Source organism: Phyllostomus hastatus, unplaced genomic scaffold (assembly GCF_019186645.2).
Source record: "Phyllostomus hastatus isolate PE091 unplaced genomic scaffold, TTU_PhHast_1.1 phas_scaffold_46, whole genome shotgun sequence".
NCBI classification, from domain to species: Eukaryota; Metazoa; Chordata; class Mammalia; order Chiroptera; family Phyllostomidae; genus Phyllostomus; species Phyllostomus hastatus.
This window is the reverse complement of record NW_025334032.1, coordinates 38,085,202-38,107,268: the sequence shown is the minus strand read 5'-3', so window position 1 is coordinate 38,107,268 and position 22,067 is coordinate 38,085,202. Positions and strand designations below refer to the sequence as shown.

General features: G+C 49.7%; 2 protein-coding genes across 2 annotated transcripts in view; one reads left to right on the top strand and one right to left on the bottom strand.

Moving 5' to 3' along the window:
* Nucleotides 1-4,777: 4,777 nt before the first annotated feature.
* On the bottom strand, nucleotides 4,778-20,724 carry CASP3 (caspase 3). Its single transcript, XM_045821222.1, has 8 exons — nucleotides 20,649-20,724; nucleotides 20,257-20,320; nucleotides 13,815-13,882; nucleotides 11,678-11,802; nucleotides 8,661-8,789; nucleotides 8,088-8,263; nucleotides 7,687-7,807; nucleotides 4,778-6,548 (listed from the first exon to the last, which is right to left on the bottom strand). Exons 3-8 carry the CDS (start codon nucleotides 13,865-13,867, stop codon nucleotides 6,325-6,327), a joined length of 828 nt encoding a protein of 275 aa, XP_045677178.1. The 5' UTR covers nucleotides 13,868-13,882; nucleotides 20,257-20,320; nucleotides 20,649-20,724; the 3' UTR covers nucleotides 4,778-6,324.
* The window catches only part of PRIMPOL (primase and DNA directed polymerase), a 32,960-nt gene continuing 31,155 nt past the window's right edge, over nucleotides 20,263-22,067 (top strand). The window contains exon 1 of the mRNA XM_045821220.1: nucleotides 20,263-20,533. The gene's annotated coding sequence lies outside the window, so the exon portion shown is untranslated. The remainder of the gene's footprint in view (nucleotides 20,534-22,067) is intronic.

The window sequence follows — 22,067 nt, the reverse complement described above, 5'->3', positions numbered from 1 at the left end:
CCCAGCAGGGGAGCCTGAGAATTCTGCTGACAGCATAGCTCTGGGCCCTGGCTCCGGTCCCCGCCACCAGCAGACCTGGCGGCCTTCCCTCGCACACACCCACCACCGCTCTCCCCGCGTGACTTGTGGATTCTGGATCCTGCATCCAGCACGTCTGACTCAGGCCTAACCCCTGTCTTAGTCAGCATGGAGGACCCTGCTTTAAGGAAAACCTAACTCTCCCAGGCGTCAGTAAGAAGCTTAGCCTGAAAGAGATGTCAGCATCACTTGGAAGGTGAGGGCGGGAGAGACCAGGACTCTGCAGGAGGTAACAAGCAAGATACCTTTGTAGCTGTTTTGATCCCAACGGCCTCCAAAGACTTGTAAGTTACTTACTTCCACATCGTGGTTTGTCTTATGGAGCCTATTAGTGTTCAAACAAAAACATTTCTCATTGCAAATGACAAAAAGGCAGTATGCAAGAGAACTACCCCTCAATTAAGTCCATTAATTCAAAATCAGTACGTTTGAAAACAATTTTTACCAATCTTTTTCTCTTTATAGTCATGCAGGAAATTAACTTTTATCTGAAAAATGCCTCAACCCATTTAACACTGGGGAGTTATTTTTTCCATTTCCTAGTTGGAACCTACCCATCGGATCACCTGTTCACTTGACACGTGTCTTCTCTGACATTCTGTGGAAAGTTTAGTCAAGACAAATTCTGGTTTACTGCAAGACACCCAGAGCAGGGTGCCAGAGCAGTTTGGTCCTAAGTCTTCGTTTTTCCCATGTTTAGATCAACAGCATCTCTTTTTCTTCTTGTTCTTTTAAAAAAAAATTTACTTAGAGAAATAGGAAGGGAGGGAGAGAAGGAGAGAAATAGCGATGTGCGAGACATATATCAATTCGGTTGCCTCTTGCATGCCCCCAGCTGGTGACCTGGCCCCCAACCTGGGCAAGTGCCCTGACTGGGACTCGAGCCTGCGACCTCTTGGTTCGCAGGCCATCACTCAATCCACTGAGCCACACTAGCCAGGGCAGATCAACGGTGTTTCTAAAACCGGATCTCAGGCCACACGTTATCCGTATTCCTCTGGGTGCACATTCCACCGTTGTTAAGATGTCCGCGGGACACACAGAATGAAAGGGTCTGAGACGGGAGGAGAAGTTCACTCCAGGGCAGCACATTTCCCAGAAGGACAACCTTCACTCAGGGTGTGGCAGCTCGAGTTTTTGCTGTGATTCTATAGGGTATGTTCGTCCCGCAAGAAGAAAAATCACCTGGCCAATTGTCAAGCGAATCAAGAGCTGACTCACAAGGCATCTGCCTGGTATGACTCAACTGGGCTAAGATGAGGCTCTCGCCTGGACGGCGGGTGCGACTCTGAAGGGGAAGGCTGCTCAGCTCCTCCCCCCCCCACTCCCCCCCCCCCCCGCCACCCCGTCCCTGCCAAGTCACAGCCCAAGTCACAGTCCTGTGATTTGGGGAACAGGGTGCTGCGGGCCTCGGAAAGAAGGGGCCCTCCTCTGCAGCCCCTCGGAGTTGGAGTTCTGCAAATGAGAAGGGACCGGTGCCATTTCCTGCTGGGAACCCCGAAGGAGAAGCTCCCACGGGCCCTCTCCCCAGCACGGACGGCAGCTGTGGAAAAGGCCGTGTGGGAAGTGGGCCTGGGGCATCCCTCCAGAACGAGCGTGCGCCAAGCGTGTCCCGCGAGGGCAGGAAGAGCAGCCCCCGCAAAGCTGAGCAACGGTGCCCTGGCCAGGCAGCTCAGCTGCTTGGAGCATCATCCCAGACTGAGCAATGCCGGCTGAGCTTGGCCTGGCCGGAGCCTTTGTTGTCAGTGGGAAGTACGATACGCCGAGACTCATTTCTGTCTGTTAAGCTACTGAGTTTCCTTTGCCTTTTTTTTTTTTTTTGGACAAAGAAATAGGTAGAGAGCCCTGGCTGGTGTAGCTCAGTGGATTGAGCGCGGGCTGGGAACCAAAGTGTCCCAGGTTCGATTCCCAGCCAGGGTACATTCCTGGGTTGCAGGCCATAACCCCCAGCAACCGCACATTGATGTTTCTCTCTCTCTCTCTCTCTCTCCCCCCCTCCCCCCTCTCTCCCTAAAAATAAATAAATAAAATCTTTAAAAAAAAAAGAAATAGGTAGAGTTTAGGAGGCAGGCCAACAGTTACCAAAGATAAAGTAAAGATTCTGGAACTTTCTTTCACTCAGCTTACTCTTATCCCAGCAGAGGAAGTGCAGGCGTGGGAGGTGTGACGGGGGTGGAGGGAATTGTGATTTGAAATGAACTGTGACTCTGTTTCATGAAAAATATTTCTTAGTCACAGTTACGAAAAGTGACATAAACCCCCATTTCAGAATGGTGCCTGAACCCCCACTCCAGAGGAGCTGCCTCGCAAGGCCTGGTTCCTTGGGTGTTCGGACTGGGCCAGACCTCTGCACTGGGCTAAAAGCAACATGGTTTTACCAGGAATTCCTTGTCAACCCGGTAGGAAGGCAGGCACCCTGGTGGTCACGGGCTCACTGTCGGAAGACAGAGTCAGTGACCCGGCACGCAGAGCCCAAGAGCAGCTCCGCTTGTTCGTGCCGGTGGGAATTCTCTCTTCTTTTCATGTAACCATCCCTTCCTTTTTCTCATAAAAATCCCTTGCCTCCACCTTGTAACTGGGACACTGTCTGGATATCTGCCTGAATCCGGTCCCCAAATTTTAATTAGTGACCCCAAACAAACACGCATTGCCTCTCATTTAATGTCGTTTGCCTGTGAGTTTCACACACTGAAATGTTTCTGTGCCCCACAAACACAGCTCCCCCAGGCATGGCGCAGGTGCCAACTCGGACTCCCCTGGGATCCACTCGACGCAGCTTGAAACTCCGCCCCTCTCCCCCAGTGTCAGCTCAGTGATTTGTCGGGACGTTGAATCAGCGCTTGGACACAGAGCAGAGGTACTGCAGTGCATTTATTTAACCTGTCTTTGCAGTTGGGTTGCTGCCTTTTTTTTTTTTTACCATTAAAACAAAGTCGTCATGAGTAACTGTGTATATAACTTTGTGCGTGTACATGTGTATGGGTAGTTTGTATTCCAACAAGTGAGAAGTGAACTTAATTACCCTGTGATTTCAGGGTAATTAAGTTCATAGATATTGCCAGATTCTTCTCCAGAGGGAATCACAGCGTTTTGCACTCCTACCAATGGGAAGGTGTATTCCCCCATACATGTGCCAACAGAATGTTACCAAACTTTAGGACCTTTGTCACTCTGATAGAGACAGATGATACCTTAGTTTACTTTGTATTCCATTATAATGGAGACTAAGCTCCTTCCCAGAGTGTGAGGGACACCTGGTATTGTTCTGTAAATTCTGTTCATGTCCTGGTCCATTTTCCTATTGAGTGGTTGGTCCTTTTATTTTTAAAGATTTTATTTATTTTTAGAGAGAGGGGAAGAGAGGGCAAAAGAGGGGGAGAGAAACATCGATCAGTTGCTTCTCACATGCCTCAACTGAAGACCAAACCCAAAACCCAGGCATGTGACCTGACTGGGAATCGAACTGGCAACCTCTTGTTTTGCGGAATGACGCCCAACCAATGGAATTACACCACTCAGTGCGTTCTTTTTATTTCAAATATCTAAGACTTCTTATATAGTTGGGAGATTAGAATGGGTTCGATTTTCTCAACACATTATGGAGCAAGAGCTTTAAGAGAGTCTTTTTTTTTCTTTTTAAAAAAGATTATTTATTTATTTATTTTTAGAGAGGGAAGGGAGGGAGAGAGAGAGAGAGAGAAACATCAATGTGTGGTTGCTGGGGGTCATGGCCTGCAACCCAGGCATGTGCCCTGACTGGGAATCGAAACTGCGACACTTTGGTTCACAGCCCACACTCAATCCACTGACCTATGCCAGCCAGGGCTAAAAAAGAGTCTTGAAAATGTTATTCATGCCCCTTTCTACTCCTTGGAAACAGAAACCTCCTGTTCCCAATTGGGAGAATTTTATTTAGTTCCCTGACTTAAAAGTACTCTCTATTCGTTACAGAAATACTGGAAGAAACTGAAGACCACCGTGTTCACACTTTCTTATATTGTTTTCTAAGGATGCGCCTATACAAAGGGACCACCTGCCTTTGTCCCAACACCGTCTCCCAGAGGGGGCCGTGCGCGAACATCAGAGGTTTGTGTGTGTCCCCTAGTGCGCGCCCTCCCTCCTCACTCAAGCCGTGCTTAAAATTTATGTGGTGGAAAATGTTTCATTTCAGCAATAGCCTTTCCACTGAGCAAAGAAACAGACAGACATTTGGCCACGTTAGGGACTGCAATCTCTACAGACTTAGTGCCCGTCCTGGGCTCAGTGTCTTTTTAAGAACAGGGCCTTCCGAGAGCGACTGGGAAGAGATCCGTGCTTATCCCACTGGGCAAAGCGCCACCATCTCAAACCACGTGACGATAGGGCCCCGCTGTGTCCTCTTCAGCCCTTCCGACTCCAGCTACTGGTTACAAGTATTTTCTTTTTTTCTTTAAAATTTTTTAAGATTTTATTTATTTATTTTTAGAGAGGGAAGGGAGGGAGAGGGAGAGAGAGAGAGAGGAACATCAATGTGCGGTTGCTGGGGGCCATGGCCTGCAACCCAGGCATGTGCCCTGACTGGGAATCGAACCTGCGACACTTTGGTTCGCAGCCCGAGCTCAATCCACTGAGCTACGCCAGCCAGGGCCTGGTTACAAGTGTTTTCACTTCAGCTGGTCACAGGACAACAGGGATGACAAAAAACACTTGCCTGGGTTGGTAATTTTGTTAGAATTTTTATTTGGAAATAAAAGTTCATAATACCAAATACTTACAAAATCATCAATCACGTTACATGCTTCATGTACTTAGAAAAAGTTAAGAGTGTAAAAAACATAGCTGTCGTTTATAAATGGAAGCTTCTTTCTCTGAGCAGAAGAAAGCTCAGGAGTAGTGACAGGATGAACGGGAGGACGCTCTTGGCCTCCCTGGGTGAGGGCGGAGGCTGGGGGCGGGCCTGCAGTCTGCCCGAGCACCAAAGAAGGGGAGACTGGAGGTCTCTCAAGTCCTGTGTTAACCGTCCCTCCATGTCAGAGAACCATCTGTCATCATAACCGTACCACCTTCCTCTGACTGCAGACTCCAGCAGACACTAACGTGCTCACCAAGTTTACCACGCAGGGTCCTACGGATGTCACCGTGACTCTCACCATCTTTGGAAATCGGCCATTTCGTTAAGTCTCTGATTTGGTTCGGTTTCTTGGAGACGCCTGCCGGGTGGACGTTCTCCCCGCGGACCAGTACGTGGGAAGACACTGGCCAGCCTTCTCCTGAAGCCGTGGTCTGCGGTCCCGCCTCCATCACACAGGCTGTGCCGCGTCTCTGCCAGGCCCACCCGCCCCCTAACCACACAGGGCCCAGCGGATCCATGTCTGAGTTCTCCCTCCCGTTTCCCCATGGGTTCCCTCAGTTGTATTTTAGCTGAGACCCTGACAGGATCTCTTCAAGTCATGATGCGCTCCGTTTGATGGACAGTTTGAGGTTTTGACCTAACGGCTAGCTCTTCAGAGTGCCCAGTGGCAAACACAGGACACAGGAGCTGCCCCGGAGAACTGGACAGTTCTGACCGCATGGCCCTTGCGTAAGGACGCATGCGGCCTCAAAACTCTCCACTTAGATCGCTCGCACTTTCAAGTAAATGTTTTTCGATATTAAACATGATTTTTTTTATGACAAATACATGCCCAGGACAAACATCACAAAACCATACACTCAGATAAATAATCTAAAGACACAGCTAGTATTTCTCCAAATACTAATTCTAAAATCAGGGTCTTCACACCATGCACACGGCTCCTGAAACTCTAGACACATTATCCCATCCCCATACATCATCCCATCGTCATTCCTACAGTCGGACAAGAACCAGGACACAAACTTTCGTAGGAGAGCATACCAATGTCACCGCAGTTCATTACTCAATGCTTAACTCTCACCATAATTACTTGAAACTACATGACAGAGCATCACGAAAACCTGTCAATGATGACAGCTGTTCATTCACGATCAGTTCCTTTCATTAAGTGTGCCACCAGCATGTATTTATTCCTAATTCCATTCAATCTCAACTACCCGATTCTGAGTTTGAGGTAACTTTGTAAGCAGTTCTATTGCTATGAAGGTGGCACATTGCAAAGGACAAACTGTTACAAGGGACAGAGTTTAAAGTACCAGATTGGATTTAAATGATGGGAAAATACAGTATCAGTTACACCATTTCCCTCCCTTGGCATACAAACTTAAAAAAAGAAATACATCTCCTTAGTGTTAAAAATACAGCTCTTTTGTGAGCATAGAAACGATGCACGGCATCTGTTTCTTTGCGTGCAAAGTGCGGTCAAAGGAAAAGGACTCGAATTCCAGCGCCACCTTCCGGTTAACCCGAGTGAGAATGTGCATGAGCTCCAGCTTGCCCGCGTGCTCCTTCAGCATCGCACAGAGCGACTGGATGAACCAGGACCCCTCCCTGGAGTTTCTCCAGGAGTAGTAACCTACAAGGCAAAATACAACCAACATACCGTGAGCATCTGATTATACATTACGACGTCACCAGAAAGCGAAAACAAGCATAAACTCCCACAGGCATTATTAGCCATGAAAAAGAAAAAAATAAGTGACCCCTTCGGTTTCAGGGAAATGATGCAGAAGTGGAAAAAAAACCCCAAACACAAATGCGTGTCGTGCAGACACCGCTGCCTCCCACAAGGAAAGACAGGGCTGCGGACGAACTTCCCAACTTCCTGCCGGGTGACGGACGGCCCTACTTCCCAGGCGTCCCTCCCAAAGTGGGGAGAACCGCAAACGTGCGGGCAGAGAAGCAAAAGGGTTGCCGCAAGCAGCACAGCGCTCCGTCAGATTACCAATGGATCCACGAACTGCACTGCCCGTGCGTGGCCACCCACGGGAGTGCCCTCCATTTGCCTGCGGGGCACCCGGACGAAGCGTAGTGAACACGTCACAGAGCAGAAGAGCCCACGGTGGGAAGAGGGTGCACTTATTGTCCTTTTTCCGTCATCCCACTCCTGCCCTCTCAGGTACTGTTCGTATTTATCTTTTTTATTTCCCACATTCCAGAGGATTCCTGGAAAACCTGCCTCTGCCCTGTTCCCAGCAGTGGGTGAGCTCTCCGTCAGCCTTGGTTATGCCACAGTGTCCTGTCCTACGGGAAGTTCGTGAATGACACCGTGTGAGCTGCTTTCTTTTATACGCGTATTTTCCAGCCAAACGTGGCGAAAAAGCACTTTTTCAGACCACTCTGCGGTTGATGTACCCTCAACTACAGACAAGTTAGCTGTTTTTTATGGATATCAAAACCTCTCATTTTTTTTAAAAGACCTTTTTATTTTTAGAGTGAGAGGAAGGGGGCGGGGAGACAGGGAGCGAGAGAAACATCGACTGATCAGCTGCCTCTCACGTGCCCCCCACCTGGGGGAGTGAGCCCACCACCCAGGCACGTGTCCTGCCCAGGAATCACGCCGGCGACCTTTTGGTTTGTGGGAACGGCGCTCAACCCGCTGAGCCAGGCCAGCCAGGGCTGGATGGCAAAATCTCAACAGCCTTTGGAACTGCCTCCGCACTGCTTAAAACCCACACAGGACACCCACGATTTGCGGCATTCTGCGTTCTCACCAGGCGCCGTGGAGTACGCGTACAGGAAGTCGGCCTCCACTGGAATCTTCTGGCACGCCATGTCCTCGTCCGCGCTGCTGTCCGTCTCGATGCCGCAGTCCAGCTCCGTGCCCCGGCAGGCCTGGTGGGGACAGGGGGGGCGCTCATTTCTGAAACGTGTGTACGCACGTAGCTAATCTCTGAGAAGTGTAAAGGCTATGCAAAGGCTGGTGTACACGACGTAGAATCTTTTTGATGTACGTCTAAAATGGACATTTATTCTCTACCTCCTAGGGGTAGTTAAATAAAAAAGTCGCGGTAGTCCGGTAGCTCCAGGGAAAATATCCTTTGCATAATCCACAGCTGAGTGAATTCACCCCCCAGCACGCCCTTCGTGGCCACGCCGCGCCGTGGTATGTCACCTGAATGATGAAAAGTTTGGGCTTGCCGGTCAGGCTCCTGCAGCAATCCCCTCTGAAGAAGCGCGTTAACTCCCTCAGCTCCACACGTCCGTCCGTCCCAAAGATGACCCCTTCCTCGCCGTGGCTCAGAAACACGCAGACAAAACTGCTCCTCTTGCTGTGGTCTTCTTCAGACACTGTGCACACAGTTACGAGTGAGAAACACAAAGAAGTCCAACCCAACTTCATGCACTGACCTCACAGATACTACTACGACACGGGGAAAAAGATGAATAATAAGATTTCTAGCGAGGGCATACATTATTTTTATACATTTTCCCCAACTAAGAACCAAGAGACCATCTAAAGCCCACGCGGGGCAGAGCAACATACCTCAACCCATGTTGGAGAGTGGGAACGAGTAACTTTTATCTTACTGGTGTAAGATGTATGGGGTAGGATTATGGACAGTGTAGTTACCCTATGATTCTACCATTTATTTTTTTATACGTATCGTTACAGCTGGATCTTGGACAATCAAATGTCCTTGGATAAAACTGGGCAATGAAAGTTATTCTTTTGATTTTTCCTCACCACTGCGCATCAATTCCAACATATCCTTGCGTGTAAGGTCGTTTCTGTTCCTGACTTCGTATTTCAACTTCATGAACGTTTCCCTGACGTCTTTTGCATCCTTATCTGTACCAGTCCGACAGGCCATTCCTTAAAACAGAAAGAATTACTATTATTGTAGTAAATAATTACTGTTTTTTTAAACTAACTGCTCTGAAATGAACTATGCAGTGATTCACACAATCTACAATAAATTTCCTTTCAAATGCTAAGAAAATTCAATTATTCTTATCACAGTGACAGTCTTTTTGATTTCTTAGCACATTGGGCATCTCACAATGTAAGCTACATCAGTTTATCAGCATCGAAGCAAGCCAGTGGGTTATTGTCACAAAGATATCTTTCACGGCTGCTTAATGAAAAAACAGAAACAACTTAAATGCCTAAAGAGCGCTTTGGTTAAATAAGTTACAATTCATTGATCAAATGGAATACAATGTTGCCATTAAAAAATTTGTAGACAAAATTTTGCCATGGGGAACAGTCACTTTAAAAAAAAAAAGACTGGAAAATGATGGGATGCTACTTTTAAGAAAAAATAATATATATCTAACAATACACACACCTCACACACTCAGAGGAACTGTATTTCTTTAATTTTTAGGTCCCCACAGTTTTAGGACACATCACTACTTTCACCGTGTCTGTCCCGGAAACACACCCCTACCACCGAGCAGTGCTGTTCATCAGCAGCCTGCCCTGGGCGGCCTCCCTTCCTCCCTCCACCCACCAGGACACAGCGATGACTGCTTCGTCTGTACAGATGCAGGACGTGGAGCACAGGGGAGTTCAGGAACTTTTCGGAACTGACAAAGTGAATGTCAGACCGCTACCCAGGGGTCCTGGGCTTCCGTCACTCTTTTATAGTACCTTCCCATAAATGTACACTTTGTGCCAGGCACTCAGATTTGGAACACACTGTAGAACTGAGTCAATTTAAGATCTCTACATAGAAAAAAAAAGTGTCACCCCAACTATTGTGGCTAAGTGGATCGAGTGTGGGCTGCGAACCAAAAGGTCACCAGTTGGATTCCCAGTCAGGGCACATGCCTGGGTTTCAGGTCAGGTCCCCAGTAGGGGGCGCTTGAGAGGCAACTACACATTGATGTTTCTCTCTTTCCCTTTCCCGTCTCTAAAAATAAGTAAATAAAATCTTTAAAAAAGAGAGAGAGAATGTCTGTATTTCCAAATTATTATTTCTTTTTTCTTTTGTTTTTGTTTTTTTTTTATTTTAATCATTGTTCAAGTACAGTTTTCTGCCTTTTACTCCCATTCCAAACTATTATTTCTGAGTGGTGTGAGTGTGAGTGATTTTAGCTTTTTTCCTCGGCTAATCTGTAATTTCTGAAGTTTCTCTTAGGGGCAGATACTATCTTCATACATTTCCCCCAAGGCTTTACTACTGGAAGGCTGCACACACGGTGCTGTGGAACAGGTGGCTGAACTCCGGCCCCAGGCTGCGGGCACTCCATGGCAGGGCAGAGAGCGCCGGGCCGCCCCAGGGGGCTGTGAAAACCTGCCCTGCGAGTCTCCAAGCGGAAGCTCCGCTCCCCCTGGGGCCCTGGGGCCGCGCTCACACTGCCCGGCTCAGCGAGTCTTAGAGGGAGAGCGGAGCTGGCAGCTGTCGGTTTAAAGCACGACTTCAATCGTGGAAAGCTCGACAGGAAGGGGGAGTCCTAACTAGCAATGCGTGGTGGGACATCTAATGGCTGACGGTGGCCTCTGAGCTAGTGGACGATACAGGCAATAAAAACGGCGCCACCCGGCTTTAGACGTCCAGTTCCAAGTTCACTCCTGCAGCCAATCTAATCAACAATGAGGCCTGTTCCTCCTTCGGGGTGACCTCGCTCCTGTCCGCTTCCACCACCAGACGGCTCCCCCAAGTCCGCCCCTGCTGCTTCTGGTTGCTTCAAATAAAAATGAATTCCAATGGGATTAATGTGCCAATTCAAGAGTCACCAGAGCGTCAACTTAAAGATGGAGAAAGGGAGCAACAGCCAAAATGTTCATTCCTACGGTTAATCATTCACTAAGTGGACGGTAGGTTGGAGGGTGTGGAGCATTACAGAATCATTAAAACAACAGATATGACCATCCCACGGCAGCACAGCAATGCTTGCATCACACGGAGTGGAACCAGCAGGATACCATGTTGTCTGCCTACTGTGAATAAGACTAATCTCTGAAAGAAACTGCCAAGGGAAAATACCAAGCAATACATCAGGATGTTAGTTAGCTTTTTAAAGTCGTGAGCGATTTTTTTCCTAGTCTCTAAAAAAATGCCGAAAGGTTTTATTGGATTCCGACCGCACACTGTACGAGCCCGAGAAGGGGACTCGGTGACCGTGCGGCAGTGGTCAGTCGAGGGTCAGAGGCAGAAAACAGGGAAAACAGGTTGAAGAGGGCTGGAAGGAAGTGAAGACGGCAGGGTTACAGTTTGAGTGTTCCAGGTTCAGGGGAGGAGACAACAGTCAAAACCACACTTAAGAGGAAGCAGGGCCCGAGGGAGCCCGTGACCTTCGCAGGGAAGAAGAAAAGGTCCGTCCACAGGCGCAGGGAGACCCAGGGAGGAGCATCGCAGAGAGGGGTGCAGCGCGGGGCCAGCCCGGAGGAGGTGCCTCTGCACTAAGTTGCCTGCGGCACTCTGTGCAGGGAGTTTAGCCTTTCAGCATCTGAGAGTGGTTACTCTTCAGGGCTGTCACACACATTAGGTGAGGCACCCTGAAACAAAGGCTCAGAGAAGCCAGGCCTGAGCGGCCACCCACCATGCGGGGGGCTGTGGGAAGAGGAGGTCGTGGTGACAGGGAGGAGATTAACGCAGAGTTCGGTTCGTTCGAGCTGGAGAACCGGCAGGTCCTGCCCCGCCCCTCCTCCTCCGTGGCCCTTCTGCGTCAACAACATCAACACTGTTTTTCCGTGTTACAGCAACTGTCCGTGGTACACACACTTGGAGTGCTAGAAATTGTTATGATACATACCAGTATCTTGATGAAAGTTCTTATTATTGATTATTAAGCACACGCCCATCTGGGGATAGTCCATTTTGTAACTATAGTCCAGGGATATTCCAGAGTCCATCGATTTGCTGCCAGGTATGAACCTCCTGTTTGGACATCAAACGACAGTTTACAAAGGCAGAAATGACCGACGCTGCTGCGCTCGCGAATACAACTCTGTAGCAAACCAGAACAGGGAACATTTACGGGACCGTCTCACAGGAGAGGAGAGGAGAGGACCGCCACGTGGCTAAGTCAGGGCCAAGGCCGTGAGCACCCTCTGGCCTCCCAAGGGCAGGTTCCTGAGCTTTCCTTCCCATTTTCCTCTGAATTGTATTAAAATGTCATCACCTACGTTTCATACTTTAAACGTCCCCTGCAACTTGGTGGAATATTTTATCTTTTGAGGTAAGAGTAAGATCTTAACAATTACCCTGAAATGACAGGAAACCAACAAAAGGCAAATATGCATCAAAGCACAGGATTTAACACAATTATGAAATTGTTCCTGAAAACCTATGAGCGGAACAAATTAAAAACTTATTAATACATAGAATCAGTATAGTAAATCATTGAAAAAGCTTGTCCCAAGTTCACTCATCCCCACACCTCTGTGATCTAGACTAAAGTCAGCGAGCTTTTCCTCAAAAGGAAACTGAGTATTTTCGGCTCGCAGGGCACAGCGCCTGGGGCGGCGGCTCCATCCCGCAGGTGAAAGCAGCCCGGGGCAATACTTAAACCAAAGTGCGTGGCTGTGTTCCGAGAAAACGTGACCAAAGTCGAGTGCAGCCCGACCCCTGACCTAGAGCAAGAATCAGGCGGGGACAGGTCTGCTGGCAGACACGCATGACTGTGGGCAGCCCCCACACCCTGCACTTTGTCTGAGAGCGCTTCGCACGCCACATGATTCTCAAACCGTTGCTGGGAAAAAAGACTAAAACAGTGAACTGTAAATTAAAGAACTCAGTGTATTTACTTCAGAACAAACTATTACATTTAATGAAAGGTGGCGATGCCTGCATTTGGCCGGTAAGAAAATTAAGACTCTGAAAGCTGGGTGACTTGTGGAAGGCCATCCAGACAATGGGTCAGAGAACCACGGTTCCCCAGGCCCTCCGGCTGCCTCCTTGGGGGGCAGGGGCTCCTCCACAGGCAGCAACTCAGGGCTCCGCTGGGAGGGGCCGGGCCTGATACAGAGCAGAGGCTCCGCACGCCTAGGAATGTGACACCTCCTCACTGCATCACAACAGACCGACATCTACTTTGGGCTCCCACGCCATTTGCTATTAAATTATGTTCTGTAGGATATGAAAGGCAAGAAGGTGTGTAAGTCACTTCAAGTGGGTTTTTTAAAAAAATAAAAACCCTCTATAATGAGATGGTACTTCAAAGTTTAATTTCTAGGAAAATCCCTTTGCTAAGCAATCCTTGCTAAATTCTTGCTGGTAATTGGTTAACAGTACTGCTGTTGTTTAGTAGTGGAATTAGTCTGTACGTCCCGGGATGGCTCGGAATAATAATGCTAGGTCTCAGAAATAAAGTTTTACAATTAAAAGTACCATCGGAGATCCCGAATGGATAACAACAGACGCAATTTAAGGCTGTTGGAGGTTTAGCTTTTTCCTTTCTCTAGGTGCTGGTTACTGGAAGCATTCACGCACAGAGTATTCCAAACAGAAAGAATGAGGAAGTAAACGGTGAAAGAAAACCTATAACCAGGCAACTGTTCCCCAGACTGAGAACTGCCACTTCATTCCAGTCTTAAAACTCGTGAACAGCGCCCCCAGCACAAAACCTCCCGTCCCACGGGGCTGTTTGGGCCGGCGCGGGACCTGCCCCCTCCTGCGAGGCCCTCCAGCCTCCGGGACGAGGTTCTGAGTTCGGGGAGTTTGGGCCGGGCACTGGATGGACGTGTGGTCTTCCCCTGAATCCTACCCACAGCCCCGTGGGATCTGTCCTTTAAAGGTGAGACTCAGAGGAAACAGGCTAACGTGTGTAACGCCACGCAGCCAGGCAGGTGGAAAGCACTTATTCCTTCTGCCTCCCCCACCCCCCCGAGCGTGCCGCACCGCAACCATCTTCTCGGATTACGTAAGGGGCCCCGTCATTAAATACTCACATTTCTGAGTTTGTGATGGATTTTGAATCCACCGAGTTTTCCGTGTTCTCCATGGGTACGTTTATACACTAGAGCATCAAGAAAACAGAAGACAGTCAAAACCAGCCCCTATGAGACCACTGCAGTATGTTAATGATTCCGGAGATGGTTTCTCCAAATCGATACAGAACGTGGACGTTTTCATGCGCGGCTGCCACCCTCCCCTGCTTCACCTGTGCTGTTACAGGTTTCTGCGAGCCACGCCTCCAGAGAATAAACCTCTGTAACGGTGTGTGCAGTGGGGCCCAACTCTCTCTCAATCTCCTTTCTTAGCTGTAAGATAACTACAGATGGATAATAAAATAATAGAGGCTGCAGAGAAAATAAAATAGGGTAAAGTTAAGACCGGGGTGTGAGCTGCTTCAGCTACGTTGGTTGGGGAAGCCGTCGGAGGTGACATTTACAATGAGATCTAAATGACAAGAAGGCCACCAACAGCGGCTGTCCTCCTCGCTGGGGGACGGACGAGCCGGTACAAAGTCCTGAAAGGGTCCGGCGCATTCGTGATGCAGAAAGACCAGTCCAGCTCACGCGTGTGAAGGAGGGAAGGTGAGAAGGGAAACGGAGGAGGGAAGGCGAGGCCACACAGGGCGTCGGGGAGCCAAGAGGAGCTTCGGTTCTATACCAGTTGCCAGGAGAGGCGCTCGGACTGGTTTAAGCAGAGGAGAGGCTGTACACTGAAAAAGCGTCACTCTGGCTGCTGAGTGGAGAAGAATCGAGTGTGGAAGGCTGTGGCAGAAGCATGCAGGCCAACGAAAAGCCTCCTGGAACGGTGCTGGCCAGTGGTGAGGGTAGGCTGAACGGGAGCTGAACAGCAGACACAGGTGGTTAAGCGGCTGGAACTTGGGGAGAGATGGGATACAGGCACTCTGGTACTCACGGGGTCGCTATAGGAGCAGGGCCAGTAAGAGACTAAGGGGGGAGCGGTGGGCGGGGGGGGTGGGGTCAGGGGAATGTGGTCCACAGAGCCTGCAGAAGTGTTTCAAGGAGTGTTCGAGGTTTCCAATCTCGCTGAGAGGTCAGTTCGGAACAGGACAGAAGACCATGCATGGGTTTAAGGTCGTGATACAGTGCAGACTATCAGGGAAAACTGTCCAAGACTTGGGAACGGGTAAAAGAAATTACTAGATATAATTTCTGTGTGGTGCTGGGCATTGTCTACACTCTACAGGACTCCTGGGGATTATCTGATTTTATAGGGTGTTTCATCTTTTCTTAGAGATGAAACAGACAGTTTTGTTTCAGTAAGGTGGCTGAAATTAAAAAAAAATAAACACCATGAATTCTTTCAGAATAGGATTTAAAAGTGTCTTATTTATAAGGATTTCTCAGGAACAAATACTATAATGTATTTCGTTCTTTCATTATTAGTATCTGAGTCATACCTATTGCAATAGTATCAGTTGACCTTTGTGTACCATTAAAGAATTTATAGCAGTAAATGAAACCCTCGTTGCATCAGACACGTGCACATTCACTCTGTGATTGTCACCATCTGCCTCCCCACGTGAGAACACCACCGGCACACTCTCGGGAGCACAGCCTTGCTCCTCACAGCGCTCGTGTCAGACTCAGCATTACCTCACGCCCATTAGCTCACGCCCATTAGCTCATGGCTCTGGGGATGGTGATCTCATCTTAGAAGGATAAAAAACATTATCCTCCAGGGGCAATGTTAATGCTCTGAATGATGACAGAGTTTAAGTTCTTAGAGCATTTTCATTTGACAAAGCATAAATAGGAAAATACACAAGAGGGGTTTGAAACATATACCCGGGCATAGCAGTGACGTACCACTGCCTGTGTTTTACTGTGCTGATGTCTGTGATGGTGCCCGTCAATTCAGGGTGCTGACGGCAACGCATACGATTTCTGAGCACGGATCAGGTCCCAGAGAAGGTCTAAGCACACAGTTGAAATGAGACATCAAGCGGAACTTGGGTCTTAGAATCTCCTCTAGCTCCTAGATCCCTTTACACTTGGCTCTGAAGCTACAGAGGTCAGAACTTCAAAACTTAATGCAATAATAAATAAAGTAGAACAAATTATCTATAGAGTTGAGGCAAAGGAATAAAAAGTAATTTCTAAAACTGAAATTTCAAAATGAAGTTATACGGTATTAAAATTTTGATTAAAAAAAAAATAACCCCTGGTATTGACAATGAGTACTTTGAAAGCGTGAGGATGGCAGAGGTTCCAAACTGAGACATTCAGTTATCGCGGCCCGTTTGAGAGTGAGTCCTACCCGGTCAGCCTGCCACCCGCCAGGTCTGTTCCGGGTGCCCGGTCCGTCCCCTGATCTCACAACGAGGCGTGAGGACTAGCACTGCTCCTCTCTGCATCCCCTCCACCAACACGAACACCTTCAACAATGTATGTGGTTTACCAAAATGGGTAAAAAAAAAATCACAACGCCACATGTGACTTGAGTGTTGGGTACAAAGTGTTATACGAGAACAGCTGCTTTTACTGCAGGCTTCTATGGGCAAAAGGGACTTCAACGTATTATTTATCTATGTGTTCCTGGTCAGTCCTCCCAGCCACGCCGAGGCACGATGACCCCCACTGCGCAGTCCAGTGGACTGAGGCTTAGCGCAGTTGAGCAACTTTCAGGTGGTGGGATCTGTTGGCATGAGAGGGCAGACCCCCACCCTTGTACACAGCTTAGGAATGCACTGAAAAGGAGACAAATACCCATAACCTGGAAGAAGCTCTAATGAAGATGAGACAAGGAGCCCGGGCTGGGCGCCTCGGTTGGTGAGAGTGTCAGTCTGCACACCAAAAGGTGGTGGGCTTGATCTCCTGTCTGCACACACACGGGAGGTGACTGATTGGTGTTTCTCTCTCACATCAATGTTTCTCTCTATTTCTCTCTCCCTTCCTCTCTAAAATCAATACATATACACACACATATATATATACATATATATTTTTTTTTTTCCTTGGGTGAGGAAAAATGACTGCAGAAATAGTCTAAAGTAGGTTTACCCTAACCCATGAGGAAAATAAAACCGATGGTCATGGTGTTTTTGATGCCTCTGGGTAAGTTTCTTCTAAAAGTGAAATGAATTTCTTTGGGACTTATAAGAAGCACCAAAACTGGATATTGTCCCTGGACCTGGTAAAGCTGATCTTTTAATATTTATTTTGTAATTCAGGTGAAAACACACTGCTGGCAAATAAAATTAAATACAAGAGAATTAAGTTCTGTTGTTCCATAGAAACACAAACCAAAAAGACAGACTGGAGTGCTGGCCACCATTCAAAGCCGTAAGCCTCTCTTGGGTCTGCCTTCCCCTCTCCTGCCGTCCTAAGTTAGAATCCCTGGGAGGACAAAAGGAGAAGCGGGAAAGTCTCTGCAGACCTAAATCTTCGGTAGGATACGTGGGTGGTGAAGACTCTTGGATATATTTTCTAAAAATCAGATAACCTGTAAGGCCACATCCCACCACTGAGACAGGTTCAGGTTGGCAACCACCTGCCTGATTAGGTAACTCCTGCCTGCTAGAGAAGGTTTGAAACCGAGAAAAGTCAGTGCCAGCAGCATTGACTCATTTGTCCCAGAATACTTTGCTGAACGCCAACTGTGTGCAGGGCATGGTGGTAAACCCCGAGTGTATCCAGTAATGAAAGAGACAAAGACCCTATCGCTGCAGGAGACTTACACCAACACTTGCTGGTCCTCAGAAGTTCCTCAACTGGGCAAGTCTGTATCAGATGACATTATCTTATCTGTCATCCTACTCTACCTTAAAGCAAAAGCTCTGCTGGCAATTGGAAGGCAAGAACAAAACAGGAAGAGAAGATGACATTGCACAGAAACTTACAAAGCGTTGCCACAGACATCCCAATTTGTACTTAAAACAACCTCATGACGTAAGTATATTACTTCTGCCTACTTTTGGACCAGCTAGTAAGTGCAACCCTTGGCACTTGACCTCAGGCCACTTGACTTCCCCTCTATTAACATTTACACCCATTAAATGTGCACAAAACAGTATCTAACAGTCTACGCAGTCCTCTGTCTTCTTCCAGGCCCACAAACACCAGTGCTTCCCATCTTTGAGGCAGAGCTTAAAAAAGTATCCAATACAGGACACCAGAACCAATGTAATGCCATTCATGAAAATAAAGACTGCTTTCCAGCATTAGAAGCGGGGAGAAGCAGTAGGAGTTGTGCTAAATTAGGTTTGAAAGCAAAAGGGCAAGGAAGTATTGTAAGTGTCTATATCAGATAAGAAGCCAGTCTTTTAAAATGGCAGGAGGCAAGGCCTTTTTTCAGGATATCGAAAGCAAATCTGATTTAATTAGGTACAGGGTTTCATCTCTCTCTCTCCTTTTTTTTTTTTACGGTGAACAGGTTTTCTTGCCAAACTCCAATAAATTGTTCATTCATTAAAACACATTGTGTCTTTCAACAGCCTTCTTTTGCAAAAGAGCAAAGCAAAACCAAGGCTGACACATCAGGCTGTGAGCGCAATGATTCAAGCTTTACATTTCATTCTTAGAGATCGAGTCCGTACCACACTTTGCTTTGTGCCTACTAGTTACTACTATCTGGCACTCTGCGGCTACAGCAACTTCCTGTTTCGCCTCTAACCATTCCATGCTAAACCAGACCTTTTAATTACAACTTGCTAAGTAATCCTAAAACAGCTGTATTTTTTCTGGACAGGGCATACTTACTGAAAAGCATCATTTTGTTGTGTGGGCATTCATTTGTGCCGGGACCTGGGGTAGGGAAAGACAGCAAGGAGCAAGAGAAGGAGATACACAGTCCCTCACGGAATTTGCTGACAGGCTGGTAGGGAAGACAGCGTACAAGCAATTGCATACGATATGACTCCCCCCACCCCTTAGGAAACGACACATACAAAAGCAACATGTAATAGGAAAGCTCAGCCCTTAACTGTTTAATGAGAACAGAAACATAAGGTGAAGTTCATCAAGCAAATGTGATGTGATGTGATGGAGGGAGGGCGGGAGTGCAAGAGCGTTTCGGGCACAGAACCGGTGTGAGAAGATCCCCATGGCTGTGTAGAAATTGAAAAGATGCTGTAACGAAAGACAAGGCAGGGGAGGGGTCCCCGGAGCCAACCAACCTGTGCTTGGCTTTGTCAACTGCATGAAGGGACTGGGTTTATCACACGGGCAGAGAAACAGCTTTCTAGATTTTTATTTGGGAAAGATCTCGCAGCCTGTGCTGCCCAGGATGGACTAGTGAGGGGCTGAGGGGCTGGAAGTATGGAGACCACTGAGGAGGCTGCTGTAGCCAAAGTGAGAGCCTACACTGGCTTAAGTCAGTGATGGAGAGAAATGGACAGCTCTAGTGGACATTTAGGAGGTCAAGGAGGCTTGGTGGCTAACTGGGGAAAGAGCTGGGAGACCCTTGAGATGGTTTTTGGTCTATTGGCTTGGGTATCACAAGGAAAGCAGCAGCTGCCTGGAGAGCAAGACACACTGAAAAGAGAGTGACCAGGGTGAGAAAGGCACCCTTATTCAACATGGCCTGGGTGGGGGCGGGGGGGGGGTGATTTCAAAGCCGCTCCCAGGTGACATTAGCCTTGGATATACAGTCACCAGTATGAGCTGGGAGGATTCCCGAAATTCGACAAGCAACTGGAATTTAAGGCTTCAAAATTACTTCTCTGGAAAACTGAGTCACACACACAGTCAACGCAGGAAGATCTAAGCCAGAGTAGGTAGGAGTCAGCGTAGCCCGAGTCAGAGCAGGTAGCAAAGACCGAACTCTTCCAATCAGCCCCGAGGGCCAGCGCCCCAAGGACAGCACCACACCTGCCTCCAGCTGCCCTCCGGGCGTTGTTTCTGGCCGCCGGTCTTCCACTCCGCCCTTCCCGATCCACACCTCGGTTCGTGGTCCTGGCCCCGCGTAACTTCCCAAGCATCCGCTGCCCGGCGCTCCCGGGCCCGGCCTCCGGAGGGCTCCGCGACCCGGGTCCAGCCTCCTGCTAACCGGGCCCCGGCGCCCCCGCCTGGCCCTCCTCCCACCTCTCTACCCCTCACCACGGGCCTGGAAGCTCTCGGCTCGACCTCTCTATCATCTGTCCCGTCTCCCGTTCCCCAGGTTCGGCATCTCCAGCCGGATCTCTGCTGTCCAGCCTCCACATCCACGGACTGCCCCCCACCCCGCGCCCCGCCGCCCCGCCGGCGCCCTCCTCGGCCGGGACTCCCGCTCCGAGCGGGCTTCAGTGCAAGTCCTCGCACCCATCGTCGTGGCAAAAACAAAGGATCCGCTGCCCGGACCGTGCCCATCCCCTCGGTCAGCCCGGAGCAGCTGCAGGCGCGAGCAGGTCCCAGCTGTGGGCGCCGGGCTTGCAAAGATGGAAGGAGCGGGGCCAGAGCTGACGGCCCCGCAGCGAGAAGGAGCGAGGGCAGCACTCACCTCACAGCAGCTACACAGCAGCCACCGTCTCGCCCAGCTCCGCGGCTCCAGCGTTTCTGCGCTCCTGCAGCGACGACTCGACTAATCTCGGGAAGGCCCCGCCCCCTCGGCGCAGCTCAAGCGGCGCTGACGCGTCACCGCGGGCCTGGCCCCGCCCACTCCCTCCAGGGCCCGCGCGCTCCCGCCTTTTTGCCTGGACGCTCCGCCCCTGATCCCCGACTCCCGCCAGCCGAGGAGGACTCTGCGCCTTCCCCGCCCTCGGAGCGGTCTCGCGGAGGTAAACCGAGGGGGACCTAGGGCCGCGTCGGGCCCTGCGGGTACAGGGAAGGGAGTCAGGGCGGGCTCGACGCCCAGTCCCAACTCCGGCAGAGGAGGAGCGGGCTGCCACCCACCCTGGCACTGTCTGCTTCCCCTCCGGCGTCCTTGAGCTGCTCCTATGCGCCCTCGTCGGCTGCTCCACTGCGCCCCCGCCGGCTGCCCCACTGCGCCCCCGCCCGGGCCCCGCCTGCGGAACTCCTTCCCGACCTGCGCAAACCGGGAGTTGCGTTCGCCGAAGAACGTGCCCGCGCAGTGGACAACGGAGTGCTGCATCGATTTCAAGGGGCGCAGGACACCCTGACAAATCAGGGGCCCCCTGTTAAGAACTGGCGGGCCCCCGGCACTGGTGCCTGTGCCGGCGTAAACCAGGGGCTACGTTTTGCACATAAATTCACGTCGATAATTGCCTATGTGGCTGCCAGTTGTTGAGTGCTGCTCTGTGTGCTCTTACATTTTCACACATTTTCTGATTTGATCCTTCCAAACAGCCCCTGGAGGTGGGAATTCCAGCCCCTTACCTGGGCTTAAAAAGGGTAAGGGGTTTGCTTTTGATGAAAGGAGAAGTTCCACGAGTTAAACTCGGGTCTCAGGAATACAATTTAGGCCTTTCTTAATTACACCTCCCCCGCCCCCCCCCCCCCCACCGCACCGCCCCAACCTGAGAGAGGACCGATGTTTGGCAGTCCTGTTTTGGCTGCAGTAAACCTGGCGCTAGGACCCCCAGCAGGGTCAGCCTGCGGTTGTTTTTCAGGAAGGGCCTGGCGTGCCACCCCACTGTGCGCCCGAACCCCTCCCGCGCTCACCTTTCTTACCCAGCGACGCCCCCGTAGAGCAGCAGCAGGAATTTTCTGTTATCCCGCGAATTATACCAATTCACTTGGTTTACAGAAACTTTACGACAGACAGTTGGCTAGAGGCATTGTCTTCTGAGTCAGTAACTTCTTTTTTTTGTATGTAATTATTACATTTATTGGGGTGACATTAGTTAACAGGATCGTATAGATTTCAAGCGGTGATTTCTACGGCGCTAGATCAGCACTGCACCGTGTGCCCACCACCTGACACAGGCCATCGTCCGTCACCGTGTGGTAGAAGTCTCTTTGCATAGGGGGTCTCACAGGTGGCAGAATTTGATTGGCTGGAGAAGGGGAAGAAACTGGGAAAGGCAAGCGGGGCATACCCGGTGAGGGAAGCCCGGGCAGGCGAGGCCTCAGGTGGGTGGCGGGCGCAGGGAGTGTCCTTACCATTCCCGGTGGGCAGAAGGCTGCGCAGCCAGAAATGAACCGGGTAATGGGTGTAGGTCTAGATGCTGGAAGGAGTCTGTGCTCTGGAGGTAAGCCGGCCTGGGGACTGAGTGACGCTCTGAGTCGTCATCCTAGTCCCTGTCAGGAGTTACCAACACACATTTAAGGGAGGTGAGAGCCTGCGGATGGGGGGTCCCCTGGGCACAGTGCAGAGCGGGAACCGCAGGAGGACAGCATGTCTTATCCCTT